Source organism: Rutilus rutilus (genome assembly GCF_951802725.1).
Source record: "Rutilus rutilus genome assembly, chromosome: 9".
Classification (NCBI taxonomy): Eukaryota; Metazoa; Chordata; class Actinopteri; order Cypriniformes; family Leuciscidae; genus Rutilus; species Rutilus rutilus.
The window spans coordinates 27,413,915-27,432,428 of NC_140223.1; the positions used below are offsets into that span (position 1 = coordinate 27,413,915).

At 36.4% G+C, this 18,514-nt stretch overlaps 2 protein-coding genes across 2 annotated transcripts in view; both read left to right on the plus strand.

The window, feature by feature from the left end:
- LOC311297369 (uncharacterized protein) overlaps positions 1-6,345 on the plus strand; it is a 36,568-nt gene extending 30,223 nt beyond the window's left edge. The window contains exons 44-52 of the mRNA XM_084419617.1: positions 427-499; positions 621-692; positions 851-976; positions 1,068-1,166; positions 2,304-2,516; positions 2,652-2,829; positions 2,991-3,105; positions 3,209-3,381; positions 3,861-6,345. Of these exons, the coding sequence (XP_084275743.1) occupies positions 427-499; positions 621-692; positions 851-976; positions 1,068-1,166; positions 2,304-2,516; positions 2,652-2,829; positions 2,991-3,105; positions 3,209-3,381; positions 3,861-3,930 (1,119 nt within the window). The 3' untranslated portion in view covers positions 3,931-6,345. The remainder of the gene's footprint in view (positions 1-426; positions 500-620; positions 693-850; positions 977-1,067; positions 1,167-2,303; positions 2,517-2,651; positions 2,830-2,990; positions 3,106-3,208; positions 3,382-3,860) is intronic.
- A 1,899-nt stretch (positions 6,346-8,244) lies between these two features.
- sst1.2 (somatostatin 1, tandem duplicate 2) lies at positions 8,245-10,079 on the plus strand. Its single transcript, XM_084419032.1, has 2 exons — positions 8,245-8,450; positions 9,734-10,079. Exons 1-2 carry the CDS (start codon positions 8,298-8,300, stop codon positions 9,941-9,943), a joined length of 363 nt encoding a protein of 120 aa, XP_084275158.1. The 5' UTR covers positions 8,245-8,297; the 3' UTR covers positions 9,944-10,079.
- The last annotated feature ends 8,435 nt before the right edge of the window (positions 10,080-18,514 follow it).

Genomic DNA, 18,514 nt, shown 5'->3' on the forward strand with positions numbered 1-18,514 from the left:
AATCCAAATTTAACTGAACCTCCGGCACAATTTGAACATCCATTGACCCAGCAGGAGATGATCATTTTCACTTTTTATCACGAAATTAACTCATTTCAGCTTCTTCGTCTAATGTTCTGCCCACAGAAATGGCGCCGGGTCGGCAAATGCCCGTATGTTGTGACGTCATGTGGGAACTATGTATTGACTTGGCAAGAACGCTATTGGCTATTTGAAAAGGGGGAGGAGCCATTCAGTATGTCCCGCCTTAGCTTCCTGTTTCAGTGGAAATTACGTCAGTGCAACATACAAAGCTGCGCGTTCCAAGGCACTTCAGTGGGCCTTTAAAGCACTGATGTGAATCTGATTCACATAGAATGTGTTGTTGAATAAATTGTGGAGTTTGTTTGTTAGATCCAGACCTGAGATAAACTGTAATGTTTTCAGGGGAGAGATGGATATCCTGGTTTCAAGGGTCTGAAAGGAAATACGGGGCCATTGGGTTGTGTTGGAGTTGTTGGTAAGAAATCTCAATTAAATTGGAATTTAATGAAATGAAAATAAATCTTCAATTAGTTAAATAGAATGAGTGGTAGATAAATATTCATTTTATTTAAAGTTTTTCTATACTTGCATTATAGGCCTAAAAGGACATTGTGGTCCAATTGGGCTTCCTGGATTAAAAGGTTGTAAAGGACCTCCTGGAATTAAAGGTATATTTTATATACTGGTATATAAAGGTATATTTAACACATATTAAAGAAGAAGCCATTGCAGTTTGTTGTGTCATATATATATATATATATATATATTTTTTTTTTACGAGCAAATCTAAAAATGTTTCCCCTCTTTTTGTGTAATGATTATTTAGGGCCAAAAGGTTATGATGCTGTGGGTGAAGTCATCTGTAGCCCCGGTGACCCTGGTTTGCCTGGAAAAGTCGGGGAGAAAGGAGAACCAGGAGAACTTGGACCTAAAGGATTACGAGGTCCAGAAGGTACAACACCACAAACTCAAATTATTATAAAATTTTCTCTGATAATGTTTAATGAATACATCTTGTATTTGCATAATTCCCCACCTTTTAGGAGCGCAAGGTCAGAAGGGATATACAGGTGCAGACGGAGGTGTTGGACCATATGGGAGCCCTGGACCAAAGGGAGACTCTGGCCCACCAGGACAACAAGGTAAGTCTTAAAAATAGTACGCCTAGAAGTTTGGACTTTTCTATTTGAACTAAAGCTAATTGTACACTACCATAAAAAAAATATTTGGTTGGTAAGGTTTTTAATGTTTTTGAAAGAAGTCTCTCATGCTCATCAAGGCTGAATTTATTTATTTAGTATTATTGTTAAATATTATTGCTATTACAAATAACTGTTTTCTGTTTAAGTACATTTTCAAATATAATTAATTCATGTGATCAAAGCTGAATTTTCAGCATCATTACTCCAGTCTTCAGTGTCACTTGATCCTTCAGAAATCATAATGATTTGCTGATTTGATGCTCAAAATACATTTCTTATTATTACAAAAGTTGAAAACGGATGTGCTGCTTAATATTTTTGTGGAAAATCTTTACCAAAATGTATTTAAAATACATTTATTTCATACTAAGTATACTACAAATCCAACATATTTACTGACATATCGCTTGACAGTTACTGATATAAATATTATAATTAATCTTTATTTGGAGTACTTCTTTATTGCACAATGCACATTTCTTAATATTAAGCCTAAAATGTGTTTTAATATCACTATTGGAGAGTATGATCATTGTATAATAGAAGTCTTTAAATGCAAGATATTTAAAGTGTACCTCAAGTGTACTTGCAACAGTTCCATTTTAGCGCAATCTTTAGTTGAAACCTCAGCACTATTCCTGGATAACTAAAGTACAAAATTAGTTGTTCCAATTTAGCAGACTTTAAGTATATCAGTTTAAATAATTGTAACAGTACAATTGCAGGGTATTTATAAGTACATAAATATGCAAATGTATTTGTAGTATACTTAGCATAAAATAAATGTATTTCAAATGTATTTTGGTATATTTATTTTTCACTAGGGTAATATTGTCATGTATCATTTTATGCTCAGGATTCTTTGATGAATAGAAGGTTTAAAAGAACAGCATTTATACGTAATATAATTTTTTTTGTTACATTATAAATGTCTTTACTGTTACTTTCGATCAGTTTAATGCATTCTTGCTGAATGAAAGTATTCATTAAAAACTTGTTTTAGGTGATATCTGTCCAAAATTCCCAGTAAAAAAGCCAAATGCCATCATGTAAAAAACAACTTGTTTGCCTTCCAAGGTCCTTGTGGTTTGCCTGGCGAAGTGGGTGCCAAGGGCTCACGGGGTCCACCTGGGCAACATCGAAGAAATGGGAAAAGAGGCGGATTTCTTTTTACCAGGCATAGCCAGACAATAGAAGTACCAGTCTGTCCTTCTGGGTCAAAATTTCTGTACTCTGGATATTCACTTCTCTTCATCAACGGCAATAACGTCGGCCATGGACAAGACTTAGGCATGAAACACAGACAGAATATTCATGTGACAACTCTCAAACGAATACACATAATGCAAATGGACACATTTACACACAACAAATCTGAACACAGAAATTCTGATTTTCACAATCTGGTTGCTTGTGTGTTTGTAGGAACTCTGGGAAGCTGTTTGCCAATGTTCTCCACCATGCCTTTCCTGGTCTGTAATCATAACGACACTTGTCTCTACGCCTCTCGAAATGATTACACCTATTGGCTGTCTACAGACGCGGCGAAGTCTGCAAACGAGGAGTTGATTTTTGGAGATCCATTGGCACGGTATATCAGCAGGTAAACACACAGCCTGTGTTTCCTTAGTAGTACTTGTATTATTATGCCTGTTGTTCTTAACGGCTGAGTCAGTTTGTGTTAAACTATAAGAAATCCGTGGATAGATAATACGATAATAATATTAATAAGAGTTAAACTGTCTCTCTCTCTCCTCCTCAAAGGTGTGCTGTGTGTGAGGCACCAGCTAATGTAATAGCAATTCACAGCCAGACCATTAATATCCCAAAATGTCCAACAGGATGGCTTCCAATATGGCAAGGTTACTCCTTTGCAATGGTAAGAGGCTGACAATTTTTACCAAGTATGGCAGTAAGGACATCATGAGATCAAAATCAAAGATTTAGTTCATGTTTATTATCTATCCATCCATCCATCCTAGCAAACGGGGGCAGGTGCAGAAGGTACCGGACAACCCCTGGTCTCACCTGGATCCTGTCTGGAAGAATTCCGGAAGATTCCATTCATAGAGTGTCATGGTCGTGGCACCTGTAACTTCTATCCTGATTCCTACAGCTACTGGCTTGCATCAATTGACCCTAGCAGAATGTTCAGGTACACAAATTTAGAAGGTTAACGATTTTTATTGAATCCGCTTGGGCGATTCTGAAATTTAAAGCATAGTTTTAAAAAGACTATTAAAGGTGGGGTATGTGATTTGCAAAACGGCCAGCAGATTTTGAAAATACACAACTCAAATGGTCCTACCTTCTTTCCTTTGACTCCACCCATTCGAAGAACATGAGGGGGATGGGGGGAGGGGGGGGATGGTACGACCGTTTGATTGACGCACTTACTGTCCAATGATTCTAGGTGGTCTTGGAAATGATTGGCTGGAGTTTTTCGAGTCCTGCCCGTTCCACAGATGATTCAATTTCTTAATTTTCATTTCAGTGCTTCTAACTCAGTGGCTGTAAGTGGGTTAGGAATAGGATTTCAAGTGATTTTGAAAAAATGGCCAAAAAAGAGAATTACATACCCCACCTTTAAGTAAACAACATCAATGAACCTTTACCCTGTTTCTTGTTCTTCAGTATGCCTGTCCAACAGATAGCAAGAGAGAAAGATATCATCAGCCGCTGTCGGGTCTGTATGAAGCAGTAGCCTTAAGGTCAGAGGTGACCTTGGTATGAGACTTGAACTATAAACTTCCACTTGTCAGTTTTCCATGACTTGTGTAACGTAGGTAGGATCCGTGAAGTCAGCCCTCAAGTGTTTCAGCTGGAAACAACTGGTTATGAGTGACTTGTCATTATGTTCCTTGTGAACCAGTCAACGAGTGGAATGATACAGTTACGGGTGGAGCAACTGGTAATTTTTAAACACATTTCACCCAATCAGAACTTTTAAGGCTGGAATACACTGCACGACTTTTGCTCAGTTTAGATGAGTCGACAATAGTTGCCGAAAGTCTGCGCCAGTCTGCAGATTGGCGTAGTGTATGATAGGCACAGACTTTTTAGCTTCAGAATATGATTCCATTTAGTCGGAGGATATCAAAACACGAACCGATTTTAGAACGCATATCTTAGCGCTACTGAAACCGAAGCTGTCCTCTATCTACCAGTGTTGCAATACAAATACAATACCAATACAAAAGTGAATTAACAGAACATGCGTAACAAATTAGCCTAAATATGTGACTCATCAGCACAAATAAAACAAGAATCTACCCACCAAAGGCTGCATCCAAAGTTTTTCTTGCTACAACAGTTGTTTAAACTGTAATGCGTCTTCTAGCAACGAGGCGCGTGTTTCTGTGCGAGTTTGTTGTGTTCGAATGACTTGGAAGTCTGGTAGTGCATGATCCTCAGTCGTTTAGAGAATGAAGTCCAGTTTTTCTAATGTTTTAAAATCTGTTCAGAAAGTTGTGTTGTGTATTCCAACCTTTAGTTGATTCTAACTTTTTTAGGAACAAAAACCAAACAAAACAATGGAAGTTCATTGTATTGGATTTGCTCTTTCCTAAATCCAAGGTACCAGCCCAGTGGGTACCAGCTAAGGATTCTTCAGCGTTCTGTCCTCTGTGTCCTGTCCAGCACTTATAAATGTGTTTTTCTCTCAAATGTACTGGGCAAATCAGGATTTTGGGTGACTTCAGTTCAGCTACTTCTCATTACAGCTTTCATGCTCTAAAGTGTAACTATTTTTAAATTGTAGTTAATTATGAATGACTTTTGTCATGACTTTTTTTTTTCCCCCTCTGGCAAGATTCAAGCCTGCATTGAGAAACATGCACTAAGTGAATAATAGTTTGAGCTCAGGTTGCTCATATTGAGCATAAACTGTATATTTAATTCAGTATTTAAAATGAATAGAAACAGAATAGGTAATCTACACTTTAGCAATGCCACTGAGAAATAGTTTAGTAATTAAAGTTTAAATACCTACATTTTAATAGTTAACTATTACACATTAATGTCTTCCTGACTAACACTATAAACACATATTATCTTAATGTGTTACTAATTTAATAAACAATAATGCGTAGTAAATAATTGTCAGTCTTCCAAGCTTCAAATTTATTTTATAATATACATCCTTTAAGGAATTGCCTAAATATCCTGAATTAAAAGAAAGCATTGTGTGCAATTTTCAGTGTAAGCAAGGCATGCTTATAAATAATTTGACTATGATTTTCTGAATGCTTTAGTGTACAAATACGTTGCTATATATACTTTGCTTTTGGAACTTTATTCAAGAAAAAAAAATCAAAGTCTGTTTCTTTGAATTTCTCTGAATTGTTTGTGTAAAGCTTATTTGGAATAGCTTTTTGTGCTGTAGTTTTGCTAAACATATTTAAGCTTGTTCATATTTAACTCTGAATGACTCAGAGTTATTGGTGCTATTAGGAAAAGAAACTTGAGAAACGTTGAGAGAAAAAGTGTGTACATGTGTAGTTATTACAGTATGTGAATTCACATGCTCATCATTGCATTAAGGCGATTTCCTGATGACTCATATTCACAGAAATTGTAATGAATTATTACATGTGAAAGCTTATCAATGCCAAATCCTTTGAATAACTATGAGTGTAGTCTTAATATACAGAAAATATGAAAACTGCTTTCATTGTATAATCTGCTTTGTTGCAGGTCTGTCGCACGCAGTCGGGTGTATATTTCTTGTCTTTTTCTGTACTGAATGATAGAAAGCTGAATTGGCCGAACGTGTGATTTGTGTGTCCATATGAATCACAAACACTGTGTTTTGCAGTTTCATAATTGCAACTTAAAACATGATTGCACGCATTTAGTTTTGAAGTTAATGGTCTCTTTTTTTTTGACTGCAGTGTTTAATAGCTCGAGAACTGTATAATTGAAAATGCTGTAATGGTTTTTGGTCCCAAAACAATGTGTATATATTGAATATTTCTGTAGAAAATGTATAGGATAACAATCTCAGTTCCAAGTTTTAATTGGCCTATGACACTTTTTTGTCCCCTTAATTCAGTCCATAAATAATGATTATTGTGTTTGGATGTGTAGTAACATTGCACTAATTGAATAAATAATCTTTTGGATGAAGATGTCTGTCTATCTATCTATCTATCTATCTATCTATCTATCTATCTATCTATCTATCTATCTATCTATCTATCTATCTATCTATCTATCTATCTATCTATCTATCTATCTATCTATCTATCTATCTATCTATCTATCTATCTATCTATCTATCTATCTATCTATCTATCTATCTATCTATCTATCTATCTATCTATCTATCTATCTATCTATCTATCTATCTATCTATCTATCTATCTATCTATCTATCTATCTATCTATCTATCTATCTATCTATCTATCTATCTATCTATCTATCTATCTATCTATCTATCTATCTATCTATCTATCTATCTATCTATCTATCTATCTATCTATCTATCTATCTATCTATCTATCTATCTATCTATCTATCTATCTATCTATCTATCTATCTATCTATCTATCTATCTATCTATCTATCTATCTATCTATCTATCTATCTATCTATCTATCTATCTATCTATCTATCTATCTATCTATCTATCTATCTATCTATCTATCTATCTATCTATCTATCTATCTATCTATCTATCTATCTATCTATCTATCTATCTATCTATCTATCTATCTATCTATCTATCTATCTATCTATCTATCTATCTATCTATCTATCTATCTATCTATCTATCTATCTATCTATCTATCTATCTATCTATCTATCTATCTATCTATCTATCTATCTATCTATCTATCTATCTATCTATCTATCTATCTATCTATCTATCTATCTATCTATCTATCTATCTATCTATCTATCTATCTATCTATCTATCTATCTATCTATCTATCTATCTATCTATCTATCTATCTATCTATCTATCTATCTATCTATCTATCTATCTATCTATCTATCTATCTATCTATCTATCTATCTATCTATCTATCTATCTATCTATCTATCCTTAACCTGGTTTTGAGATTTGTTTGTCTTTTTAAGTAAGTCATGACTACTTAAGGCTCACCACAAGATGTCAGGGCAGAATCTCTTTTTGAATGCCTAATGCGAATGTTTTTGTGTTACATTTCACTTTATGATTTTGAGTTTGACAAGTCTCTATAAACGTTTGTTATCAAAATGCACTCGTTTTGAGGTGGTGATCTCTTAAAGAAATCACTTACAGTAAAGCAGTACTGGGACGTCACCTCACACTCAAAAGCACCAGTGCCACCATTTATAACTAAATGCTACAATGTTGAACGTAAAATGGTCAGAAATCCAAATAAATTCACATTTCTGAAGGCAATCTGAAAGAGAAAAGAACATTGGCTTCATATAAGCAATAGCAAAGGTTGTCTTTGTGTCTTTACTGTAAATACTTATTACGTTTGGGCTTTGATTTATATATCACACCTGTCATTTTATCTTTCATCAATGCTTTGAATCTCAAATTCAGAATTCACAAACCATTAAATTCATTCGTTTATCTTTTCAAAGGGAATGGAATATGTCCTCAACAGCACAAACGCACTTACGTCTTGCGTTAACACTTCAAGAAAAGACACATTAAACTCTTCACTCAGAATCAATTAAGTTAATAAACCTTTTATCCTTCACTTCTGCCGTGGCGTGCGCTTCAGAGCGAGGGAGACGCAAACCCAGGCATTTCTCTGTTGTATTTGTTTTAGATTAGCTGAACAAACCCAAATCCAAGTCTCTAATGCTTTTATTGTAGCTCCCATTGTCAAGTCGCAATTCGTTCATTTGCCTTATCTTAATGAGAGTGCCTCCCATTAGTGTGGGTCCAGAAGAATTTTAATGCTTTATGACTTCACAATCCGCCATCACCCAGCAACCTGGGCAGCTGTCAGTCAATAATACGAGCGGAGGGAGAGTTTAAAAAGAGCGCTTGGGATTTCCGAGGGTCCAGAACCAGAACCACAGCTCTGAAGAGACACTCCGTGAGCGGAAAACAGAGGTTTGAGATGAGACTGTGTGAGTTGCAGTGTTATTTGGCCCTGTTGGGTCTGTCTCTTGTGCTGTGTGGTCGCAGTGCGAACTCCCATCTAGAACAGGACCTGGACTTCCGCCATCGCAGACTTCTGCAGAGAGCAAAAGCGATTGGACAGGCTACACAGGTGAGTCTCGAAAGCGCATCGACATTGAGTGGCCCAGCTGACAGGGAACGTTATCAGAACTTTCTGCCAAATTTCTCTCAAAATCTTCCGGAATGTTCATTCTAAGTTATCTGGTCTTTAGTAACATTATCAAAACAGAACAAAAATATTATTTATACATTATTCATGGAATGTTTTTCTGTTTTCTGAGAAAATTATACTACTTGTTACTTTTTTTCCAGATGGTGCAGAGAACTTTCAAATGTTACGTTCCATAATACTTGCAAAATGATAAAATCTTGTTAAAATAACCAAGAAAAAGATTTTTACGTTCTGAGACCTTAATGGGAACATTAGCAAAACGTTCCTTGGACATATTTTTTTTATATTTTTACCATCTGTTCAAATGAGTTTTCCATTATCTGCATGTTCAATGCTGCCATCTCACACTCAAATATTTAACTTACATTATATTCCAATATCAATTTAGACTTTTTTTCTAAATACACATAAATGGTCATAAATAGCGTAAATAGTTTACCCCCCAAAATTGTTGTTTACTCACTCTCATGTCATTCCAAACCTGTACCGACTGGCTGTCTTCTGCGGAACACTAAAGAAAAAGAACATTTCAGCTGTTTTTGTCCATACAATGCAAGTCAATGGAGATCAAAACATCATTGGACCCCATTGACTTTTTATGGACCAAAAAAACAACAACAACAACAACACAAAGGTCTTTTTTCAAATATCTTGTGTTCTGCAGAATAAATAAATGAAATATATACATATAACAGTAAATAATGACAGTTTCATAATTCGATTATTATCCTTTTCAGGACTATTTCAGTTTCAGATTGTTGAAATGTTTAGTTTGTTTAATGTTCTAGTTCATTCTACTTTTAATAGATGTTTAAATGGGAAATTACTTTTACCCCTTCTAATTCTATAGGAAGACATCATTACTTCCAGTCTCTCTTTGCTTTTCCTTCACTCACACACACATTTCTAAATGACACTCTGTTTTTCTCATTTACATCTTGCCAAGTAAATGCATTATCTTTTACTATACAGGAACTTTGAGTTAATGGAATACAATTAGCTCTAATCAAAAAGCACATTCCCCTATAAATACAAAATGGCTTTTCTGCGTTTTCTCATAGGTTAATCTAAATGAATGCACACCATTAGCTTTAGCCTACTAGACAGTGTTTATTATCCAAACAAAAGGGAAAATGTGTGTGTGTGGGGGGGCTTAAATGTTGAATGAACTTAAATGTTGATCCCATCATATGTTTTCCCAGGACTGGACCAAGAAAGACATCGAAGAACTCCTTTCCCTGCTCTCCATGCCTGAAATGGAGATGCGTGAGAATGATATTTCAACGGTGGACGAAAACGAGGGCCTACGGGTGGAGCTAGAACGTTCGGCAGAGAGCTCGAACCACATTCCCGCTCGGGAACGTAAAGCGGGATGCAAAAACTTCTACTGGAAGGGCTTTACTTCCTGCTGAGGCCCTCACTTGAAGTTGCCAATTAACTTCTCAAATCTCTTGATAATAACAGCTGTGGTCAAATCACCAGTTAATTGGTTCTGTCAGTCAATCGACTGGAAGTTAATAAAGAATAAAATAAAGAATACAAATAAAAGGGCTTTTTTTTGTTGTGGTGGATGAAGTGAATATGATGATGAGGTATACATTATATGCTGTCTTTTCTTTGAACTGTTTGTGTAGGGAACATTAGCATTAATGATGTGTGTGTGTGTGAGAGAGAGAGAGAGAGAGAGAGAGAGAGAGAGAGAGTGATGTCACAGTGGTGATTATAGTAATTAACAGGCATTAAGGATTATTTCGATCATTTCTGTTTATCATGGTGAGAGGCACGAGTCGCACGACACACCAAAATGATTGAGAATGACAAAGGAGTGAAAACAACGAGAAACATTCTATTCTGAATGCTTGTGGACACCGGCTAACAGGGGATATGTTCCCACAACTTTCACTAATGTTTTGTAAAGGTTATGTAAATGTTAAGATACAATGTTCTTTAAATAACATTTAGCCTACTCTATAGTGTGTTCTTAGTCATATTTGATAGCTATGCAATTATGATGTTGCGCGAAATGTTCTTAGAACAACATTTCCAGAACATCCTTATGATGTTATTTGTAGGCTACTTGACGGTTGTTAATGTTAAACTTCTTGGAATATTACAAATAAACGTTCAGAGAATGTTATATATTGTGAAAAAAATAACGTTAGGAAAATACTAACATTAGCCTATATTTTCTTACCACGACAAGATAACCAGACATTTTAACGTTAACCATTAAAAATCACTGTTCCCACAACTTAGAACATAAATGTGTTAACTGGGGTCCACCTTTCTGTCAGTAAGATCCGGACGAGCACGCATGACTGATGGAACATCTTTGAAGAGAACAAATAATTCACACGGATCATTTGCAGTTGGTTCTCTCTCTCTCGCGCGCGCTCCAGTTTGATGTGTTCTTCATTAGCGTGTTATTGCATGTGAAAACACACACTGCTCCATGACTCGAGCTCTGTCCCTTCAGGCTCGCGCACGAACGCGCAGACAGGGTGGAAAAAGCTGTTAGGCAGTTGTAATTGTTGTTTAATTATGGTCCTGAAAGGACCGCAAATATTTCAACACATCTGGACTGATTAGCAAGCATGAGAAGAGACTTTCCGTCATGCATAAACGGCTCTCTGCTGTTTACCGAGTACACACTTTCTCAAGTGTGTGTGGATGTGTTTTTATAGCCTTCAAGTCATGCTCATTTTACTTGCATTAGAATAACCATATGGTATGTGTGCTTATGTGAAAATTTCTATACTTACTTGTTTGAGCCAATTAGGAGAAAATAAGTGCAAAAACAAAACATTTTCTCATAAAAAGAAATCCTACGGAAATATATCTTCAATTCCTCCTGAGAAATGAAATCAAATGGAAAGCAAATGAGAATTTTAAGTCTCCTGCTTCTCAGATGTTTCTCCTGAGTAAATGACCCCTGTAATCACAATAATGTCTCAAACTGTGCTCAGATGCCACAATCTGCAATCAAAGTTATGGAATACAAACTCAAATATTTCTCATCAAATTCTGACAGTGTAAACTTATAGCCTATATTATATCCATAATTACATGTTTTTACTATATATATCTATAATTTTATAGCCTAATTGTAATAGTTTTTATGATTTTTTTATGGAAAAAGTCTCCAAAACTATAAAAGAGCAATAATATTTTCCTTTGTATACTGTAGGAAGGAAAGATTAGCAATATCTCTCATGCACACATGCACCCATACAAGGATTTTCCATGTTATTCCCTCATAATTCCCCTCATCCAGCTAAAACAAAACACAAATATCAGACAATCCTTCTGTTATGAGGAAAACAATAGGCCCAAAGCATGAATTGAGTGTATCTTCACTGTCCACACAGCTCTAGCAAAGCCAGTGACGTGTCCAAACAAAAGACTCATCATTCACGACCTTCTGCATGTAAAAATAAGTGATGAGAAATAGGCACACAGCCAAAGTCATTCCAATTCATTGCAATGCAGCTTATATATGGTATTTTGTTACTTAACTATTCTTTCATTTTAATCTGGTCAGATGGAGATACACTAGCCACTGTCTCTACAGCTGTCAATCAAAACAATTAGTTGTGCTACATTGAACGTGATGAGTCATCGTGTCAGCTGGTTAATTTCTCTTTTTCAGCACTCACTGCCTGCCTGCCCACAACATACTGTTATTTCTCATGGAGGCATACTTCATTTGGTTTATGTTGAGCTCAAATATTTGCAAATGTTGATGCTGCCAAACTGCTGTTAAAAAACAACTTTAAATCTGCTTTTGAGAGACAGTTAAAGAAAACCTTATTTCTGGACAAAATTAGCCAGAAGTTCTAAAATCTGTCAAAACCTCTTTTGGGAATTAAAATATGTTTTATTGTTTTATTATGCTCAAATAAAATGTGAGTAATAATATATATATATATATATATATATATATATATATATATATATATATATATATATATATATATACTGTATATACAGGTGAAACAAATTTTTTTTTGAATTTCGTGCAAAAGTTTAATTTTGATGATTATGGCTTACAGAAAACCCCAAATTTCAGAAAAATTTAATATTAGGCTACATGAAATAAAAAAGATTAAAAAAAGATTTTAAATACAGAAATGTCGGCCTTCTGAAAAGTAAAATCATGCATGTATATAGTTATATACTAAATATATTACTTTACTGAAATACACAAACTTTTGCACAATATATTCAAAATTTGCGAGTTTCACCTGTATATATATATATATATATATATATATATTTCTAACCCTAACCCTAACCAAGCTGCCAAACAACATAACTTAAACATTAAAGTTTAACACAACATAACAACATATAAAATGCATGTATATTTATTCCCTTTTTACAATTCAGAGCTAGTCTGTACTTGTTATTAACTGTATTGAAATATTTTAATTTAATAATAATTAGTGAATAATAATAATTATTATTATTAATGATTGTATTTTATAATTAACAACAGTAATAATAACTGTTCAAAACATTACAGAAGTTTATAGTATGTCCTAAATATATAGATAAATGTGTGTGTATAAGTGAGTGTGAATATGTAGGCCTACATGAGGACATTAGTCGGTGAACGATGCAGGCAATCATCAAATAATTATTCAAACAACACAAATCACAATCACTCATCCGTTTCAGAGGAAAACAGCACGGCCTCTTAAACACAGTGGTGTGTGCGTTTAAGTGTTTATGTGTGCTTTGAGAAGACCAGCATGCTGTCTGCACACACTGAGCTGGTCCATTAGCCTTTGAGGCCTTAAACACTCCCTACCATTCATCTCATAAACTCCATTTAACATTCTCCCCACTGCTAGGCCACCTATAAAGATATCTTTAGCATGTGTGTGTGTGTGTTGTGTATGTTTTCATATGCTCTGATGCTGATGGAAGCTGACTGAACTGATGACAGACCATGGCTTTGTCAAATGGTCTATTACATGATCACAAAGCTAATACTGAGATCACACACACACACACACACACACACACACACACACACACACACACACACACACACACACACACACACACACACACACACACACACACACACACACACACACAGGCGCACACATCTTTGTGGGGACTCTCCATAGACGTAATGGTTTTTATACAGTACAAACTGTATATTCTGTCCCCTTACACTAACCCTACCCCTAAACCTATACCATCACAGAAAACTTTCTGCATTTTTACATTTTCAAAAAAATATAATTTAGTATGTTTATTAACCCATTTCCCTCGTGGGGACCGCTGGCTGGTCCCCACAATGGAGGTGATCTCATGTTTTACTATCCTTGTGGGGACATTTGGTTCCCACAATGTAATATAAACAAAAACACACACACACACACACACACACACACACACACACACACACACACACACACACACACACACACACACACACACACACACACACACATAAATAAATAATTCTGGTATAATTTTCTGGCAACTGATTTGATAAATAAAGTATGAATGAAATTTTATGTAATATATTTTAGATAGATAGATAGATAGATAGATAGATAGATAGATCTACAGCTCATGCGTCTGTATTAAGTTTCATGGAAAGACATTTTTATAGTGTTTCCTCAGCAGAACAATCCAAAAACACATTAAATAACAGTGGTACAACCCACAGAGATGTACACTATATTGCCAAAGGTTTTGGGACGTCTGCCTTTACATGCACATGAATTTTAATGACATACCATTCTTAATCTGTAGGGTTTAATATGGAGTTGGCCCACCCTTTGCATCTATAATAGCTTCAACTCTTCTGGGAAGGCTTTCCACAAGGTTTAGGAGTGTGTTTATGGGAATTTTTGATCATTCTTCTAGAAGCGCATTTGTGAGGTCAGGCACTGATGTTGGACGAGAAGGCCTGGCTCGCAGTCTCCGCTCTAATTCATCACAATGGTGTTCTGTCGGGTTGAGGTCAGGACTCTGTGCAGGCCAGTCAAGTTCCTCCACACCTCGCACATCCATGTCTTTATTGATGAGCAGTGGTGAGCAGTCATTTTGGAATAGGAAGGGACCATCCCCAAACTGTTCCCACAAAGTTGGAGCATGAAATTGTCCAAAATGTCTTGGTGTGCTGAAGCATTAAGAGTTCCTTTCACTGGAACTAAGGGGCCAAGCCCAACCCCTGAAAAACAACCCCACACCATAATCCCCCCTCCACCAAACTTTACACTTGGCACAATGCAGTCAGGCAAGTACCGTTCTCCTGGCAACCGCCAAAACCAGACTCATTCATCGGATTGCCAGACAGAGAAGCGTGATTCGTCACTCCAGAGAACACGTCTCCACTGCTCTAGAGTCCAGTGGCGGCATGCTTTACACCCCTGCATCCGACGCTTTGCATTGCACTTGGTGATGTAAAAACTTGGTGATCTGAAGGCCACACGAAGTTTGGAGGTCTGTAGCTATTGACTCTGCAGAAAGTTGGTGACTTCTGCTCAGTTGACCGTGGAAAATTTAGTAGTGAGGAAATTTCACGAATGGACTTATTGCAGAGGTGGCAACCTGTCACGGTATACCAGGCTTGAATTCACTGAGCTCCTGAGAGCGACCCATTCTTTCACAAATATTTGTAGAAGCAGTCTGCATGCCTAGGTGCTTGATTTTATACAACTGTGGCCATGGAAGTCATTGGAACACCTGAATTCAATGATTTGGAGGGGTGTCCCAATTCTTTTGGTAATATAGGCTAGTGTATGTCTATCAAAGTATGTCAAAGATGGCGCTGCTGTGAATGAGGTCTATTCCTCAGTAGTTTTTTATGAAATCACATCCAATATGTGACCCTGAACCACAAAACCAGTCACATGGGTCAATATTTTGAAATTGAGATGTATACCTCATATGAAAGCTGAATAAATAAGCTTTCCATTGATGTATGGTTTGTTATGATATGACAATATTTGGCCGAGATACAACTATTTGAAAATCTGGAATCTGAGGGTACAAAAAAAATCGAAACATTGAGAAAAGCCTTTAAAGTTGTCCATTTATGTTCGCGAATGTGCTGCATTCACTCACAAAAATAAATGTTTTATATATTTACAAAAAACCATGATCTTTACTCAATAGCCTAATGATTTTTGGCAGAAAAGAAAAATCGATAATTTTGAACCATACAATGTATTGTTGGCTATTGCCACAAATATACCCATGTGACTGGTTTTGTGATCCAGGGTCTCATATAGACTGCAAACTCCCATTCTCAACTCAGATAAAATATGATTTATTTTGGCGTGAGGCTGAATATTCATCACAGGTGCAGAACCACAGCAGACAGCGGAGCACACTGGTACGTGGTTTCTATCATAATTGTTGTGCGTTTTATCTGCATTACACAAGAGACCTTCAATTCTGCATCTTATTTGAAAGTTTTCTACCACAGCAAAGGTCTAATGAGGTCCTGTATCTACTAAGAAATTGTTCAGCGCAAGGCAGTGAAAAGAGTCGCCTCCCAGTCATTTTACACTGACATTAAATTAACTTCATTACCAGCACACTGCACCATCAGCAGGGAAACAACATTAGAGAAATGAGCCAGCACAAATATGTCCACTTCTGCCTCCAAATCCCCATTTAAACTCGCTTAAAGTGATCACACGGCTAGTTCTACCTCCTCTGTGACTCATAGGCTTCAGAAAATTACTGTAGGACAAACCGAAGCCAGACTGTACAGTCAACTGCTTTTGCTGTAAAACTGCAATATGTTTACCGCCATCATTAAAACCCTTTGGAGGGACTCCTCTATTGTGTTGTGATGTTTCTGTTTGGAAAAATTGGGTCATTGAGGGTCAGACAGATTATTTGGCTCAGTGCTTCTATCATGACAAGATAATCCAACCCATAATCCAAAACATTAAATATTTGTTTAAATCATAACGAAAAGAAATTAACCAAATGTAATATTCAGGGATATTTCATAATATTGTTTTTTCTAGTTCTAATTAGTTGGTGCATTCACATGTTTTGGTACTATACAGTTATCCGGACCACATATGACCCCAACCCCGCCCCTAAACCTACCCGTCACTGGGGTTACGACCAACCAAGAGCGGTTGTGGTCACGTGTGGTCAGGTGTGGTCCGGATAACCGTATAGTACCCATGTTTTTATTTGTCAAATGTCTTTCTCAGAGATACTTTGCTGCTGTGTCATGTTGCCAAGTGATGAGCACAAATAACATGTTATTTTCTCACACATTGCCTGTGAAATTTCTCTGATACATTTTTTATAAACATTATGCTGGTGCAAGTATACATGAAGTTTACCATTATCAATGAATGCTTCGTTTTTGATTCCGGTCCTCACTAACCTATTTTGTCAAATTGGACCATTTTAAATACAATTTTAAATAGTTAAAGCTGCAGTGTGTCATCGTTTAAATTTTGAATTACTCAGTGAAGGCTATTATATTTAACATACGTCTTATGTTTTTATTTTGGTGCTCTGAGGCTGTGGAATAAAGTGTCTGTGTTATTTTCTTCATCTTCACACCAAAAGATTAGACTCATTAAATCACAGATGCTTGAAGCAGACTTGATGACTGCATCCATGTTAAAATATTCTGTTGTGAAACACATCATACTGTCATATGGGAAAGCTAGTTTGACTATTTGGAAAAGGAGATATAGAAAGAGCGAGGGACGGAGGGAGGGAGATCACCTGACCTTCATTGAGTAGATACTGCATTTTCTGTGATATGCCTTCAAACCATTCTAAATACAGTTTGAAGTGTGTCACATCTCTCATTTCCATAAAGATCAGACATGTATACTACAGGCAGACAGATGCCTTAACACACAGCCTGTTCGGTCAATGGGTGGTTCACTGAGAGCCAAAGAAAGGCTAAGATGTGAGGGTATCAAGACATGAAATCGAATCCCTGTCCCTTTGGCGGTCATTCCGTTCCCTTTCGAAGTGAAACTCAACACTGCGTCTTGGACTGACACTATGGGGAACGTTATCACCATAAACAGTGTCTGAACCATGTGTGTAAACAGGGCTTGACATTAACCTTTTTGCTCACTAGCCAATGTGGCTAGTGGTTTTCCAAATTTACTAGCCACACAGCATTTTTACTAGCCACATTTTTGTTGTTGTGAAATTACCTGATAAAAGTTGACTATGGCATGCTAAAATTTACTTGAACTAGATTTACAACCCTTTTAAATGTAAAACCACTGTACACACCCAAATCAAGACTACATAAATATATAACAATACAGGTCATTATCATTAGCTCTGATAAGGTTGTGTGTAAAGCTCCTTTTTTTTTTAAATAAAACCATGTATTATGTATTATATTATATGTCACCACATAGCTCCACCGGCATACGACGTAACTCCAGCAGGGCAGCTAGCTGTCTCTTCGTTTCTGTGTTGTCGGTCACTAGTGTGCAAACGCAAGGCAACACTGTGTGCATGTAATACTCATTAGGGCTGTCAAAATTGCTCAAAAATGACGTTCGAATATTCCCTCTAAAAAAAACACATAGCCTATATTCGAACTATTCGAACATCTGGTTGCGCATTTTGTCAATGACGCGCATTACGTCAATAACAGGACAAATTAATACAAAGAGACATAACTACTTGTATAGGTAGTTTATTTAAATTTAAACATATTTGACAACGTATTACCTACACAAAAACAAGTAAATCAACTAATGGCCAAGACCGCAGACCTCACTCTCGCTCGCTCGCACTCGCAGGCACTCTTTCTCTCTCTCGCCCTCAGCCTCATGCTGCGTTCACACCAAACGCGAATAGAGCGTCTGGCGCGAGTGATTTCAATGTTAAGTCAATGTAAAGATGCGTTTACGCGCGTCTGGAGGTCTTGCGGCGCGAATGAGGCGTCACGCTCTCTGCGCATAACGGTTTAAATGAACAACAACAAAGCAAATGTTGAGTGC

Bases quoted from the DNA above. Each gene is read 5' to 3' on its own strand.
- sst1.2 (XM_084419032.1), top strand. From the start codon at position 8,298: ATGAGACTGTGTGAGTTGCAGTGTTATTTGGCCCTGTTGGGTCTGTCT. The intron at 8,451-9,733 runs GTGAGTCTCGAA...ATGTTTTCCCAG, and splicing joins CGATTGGACAGGCTACACAG to GACTGGACCAAGAAAGACAT.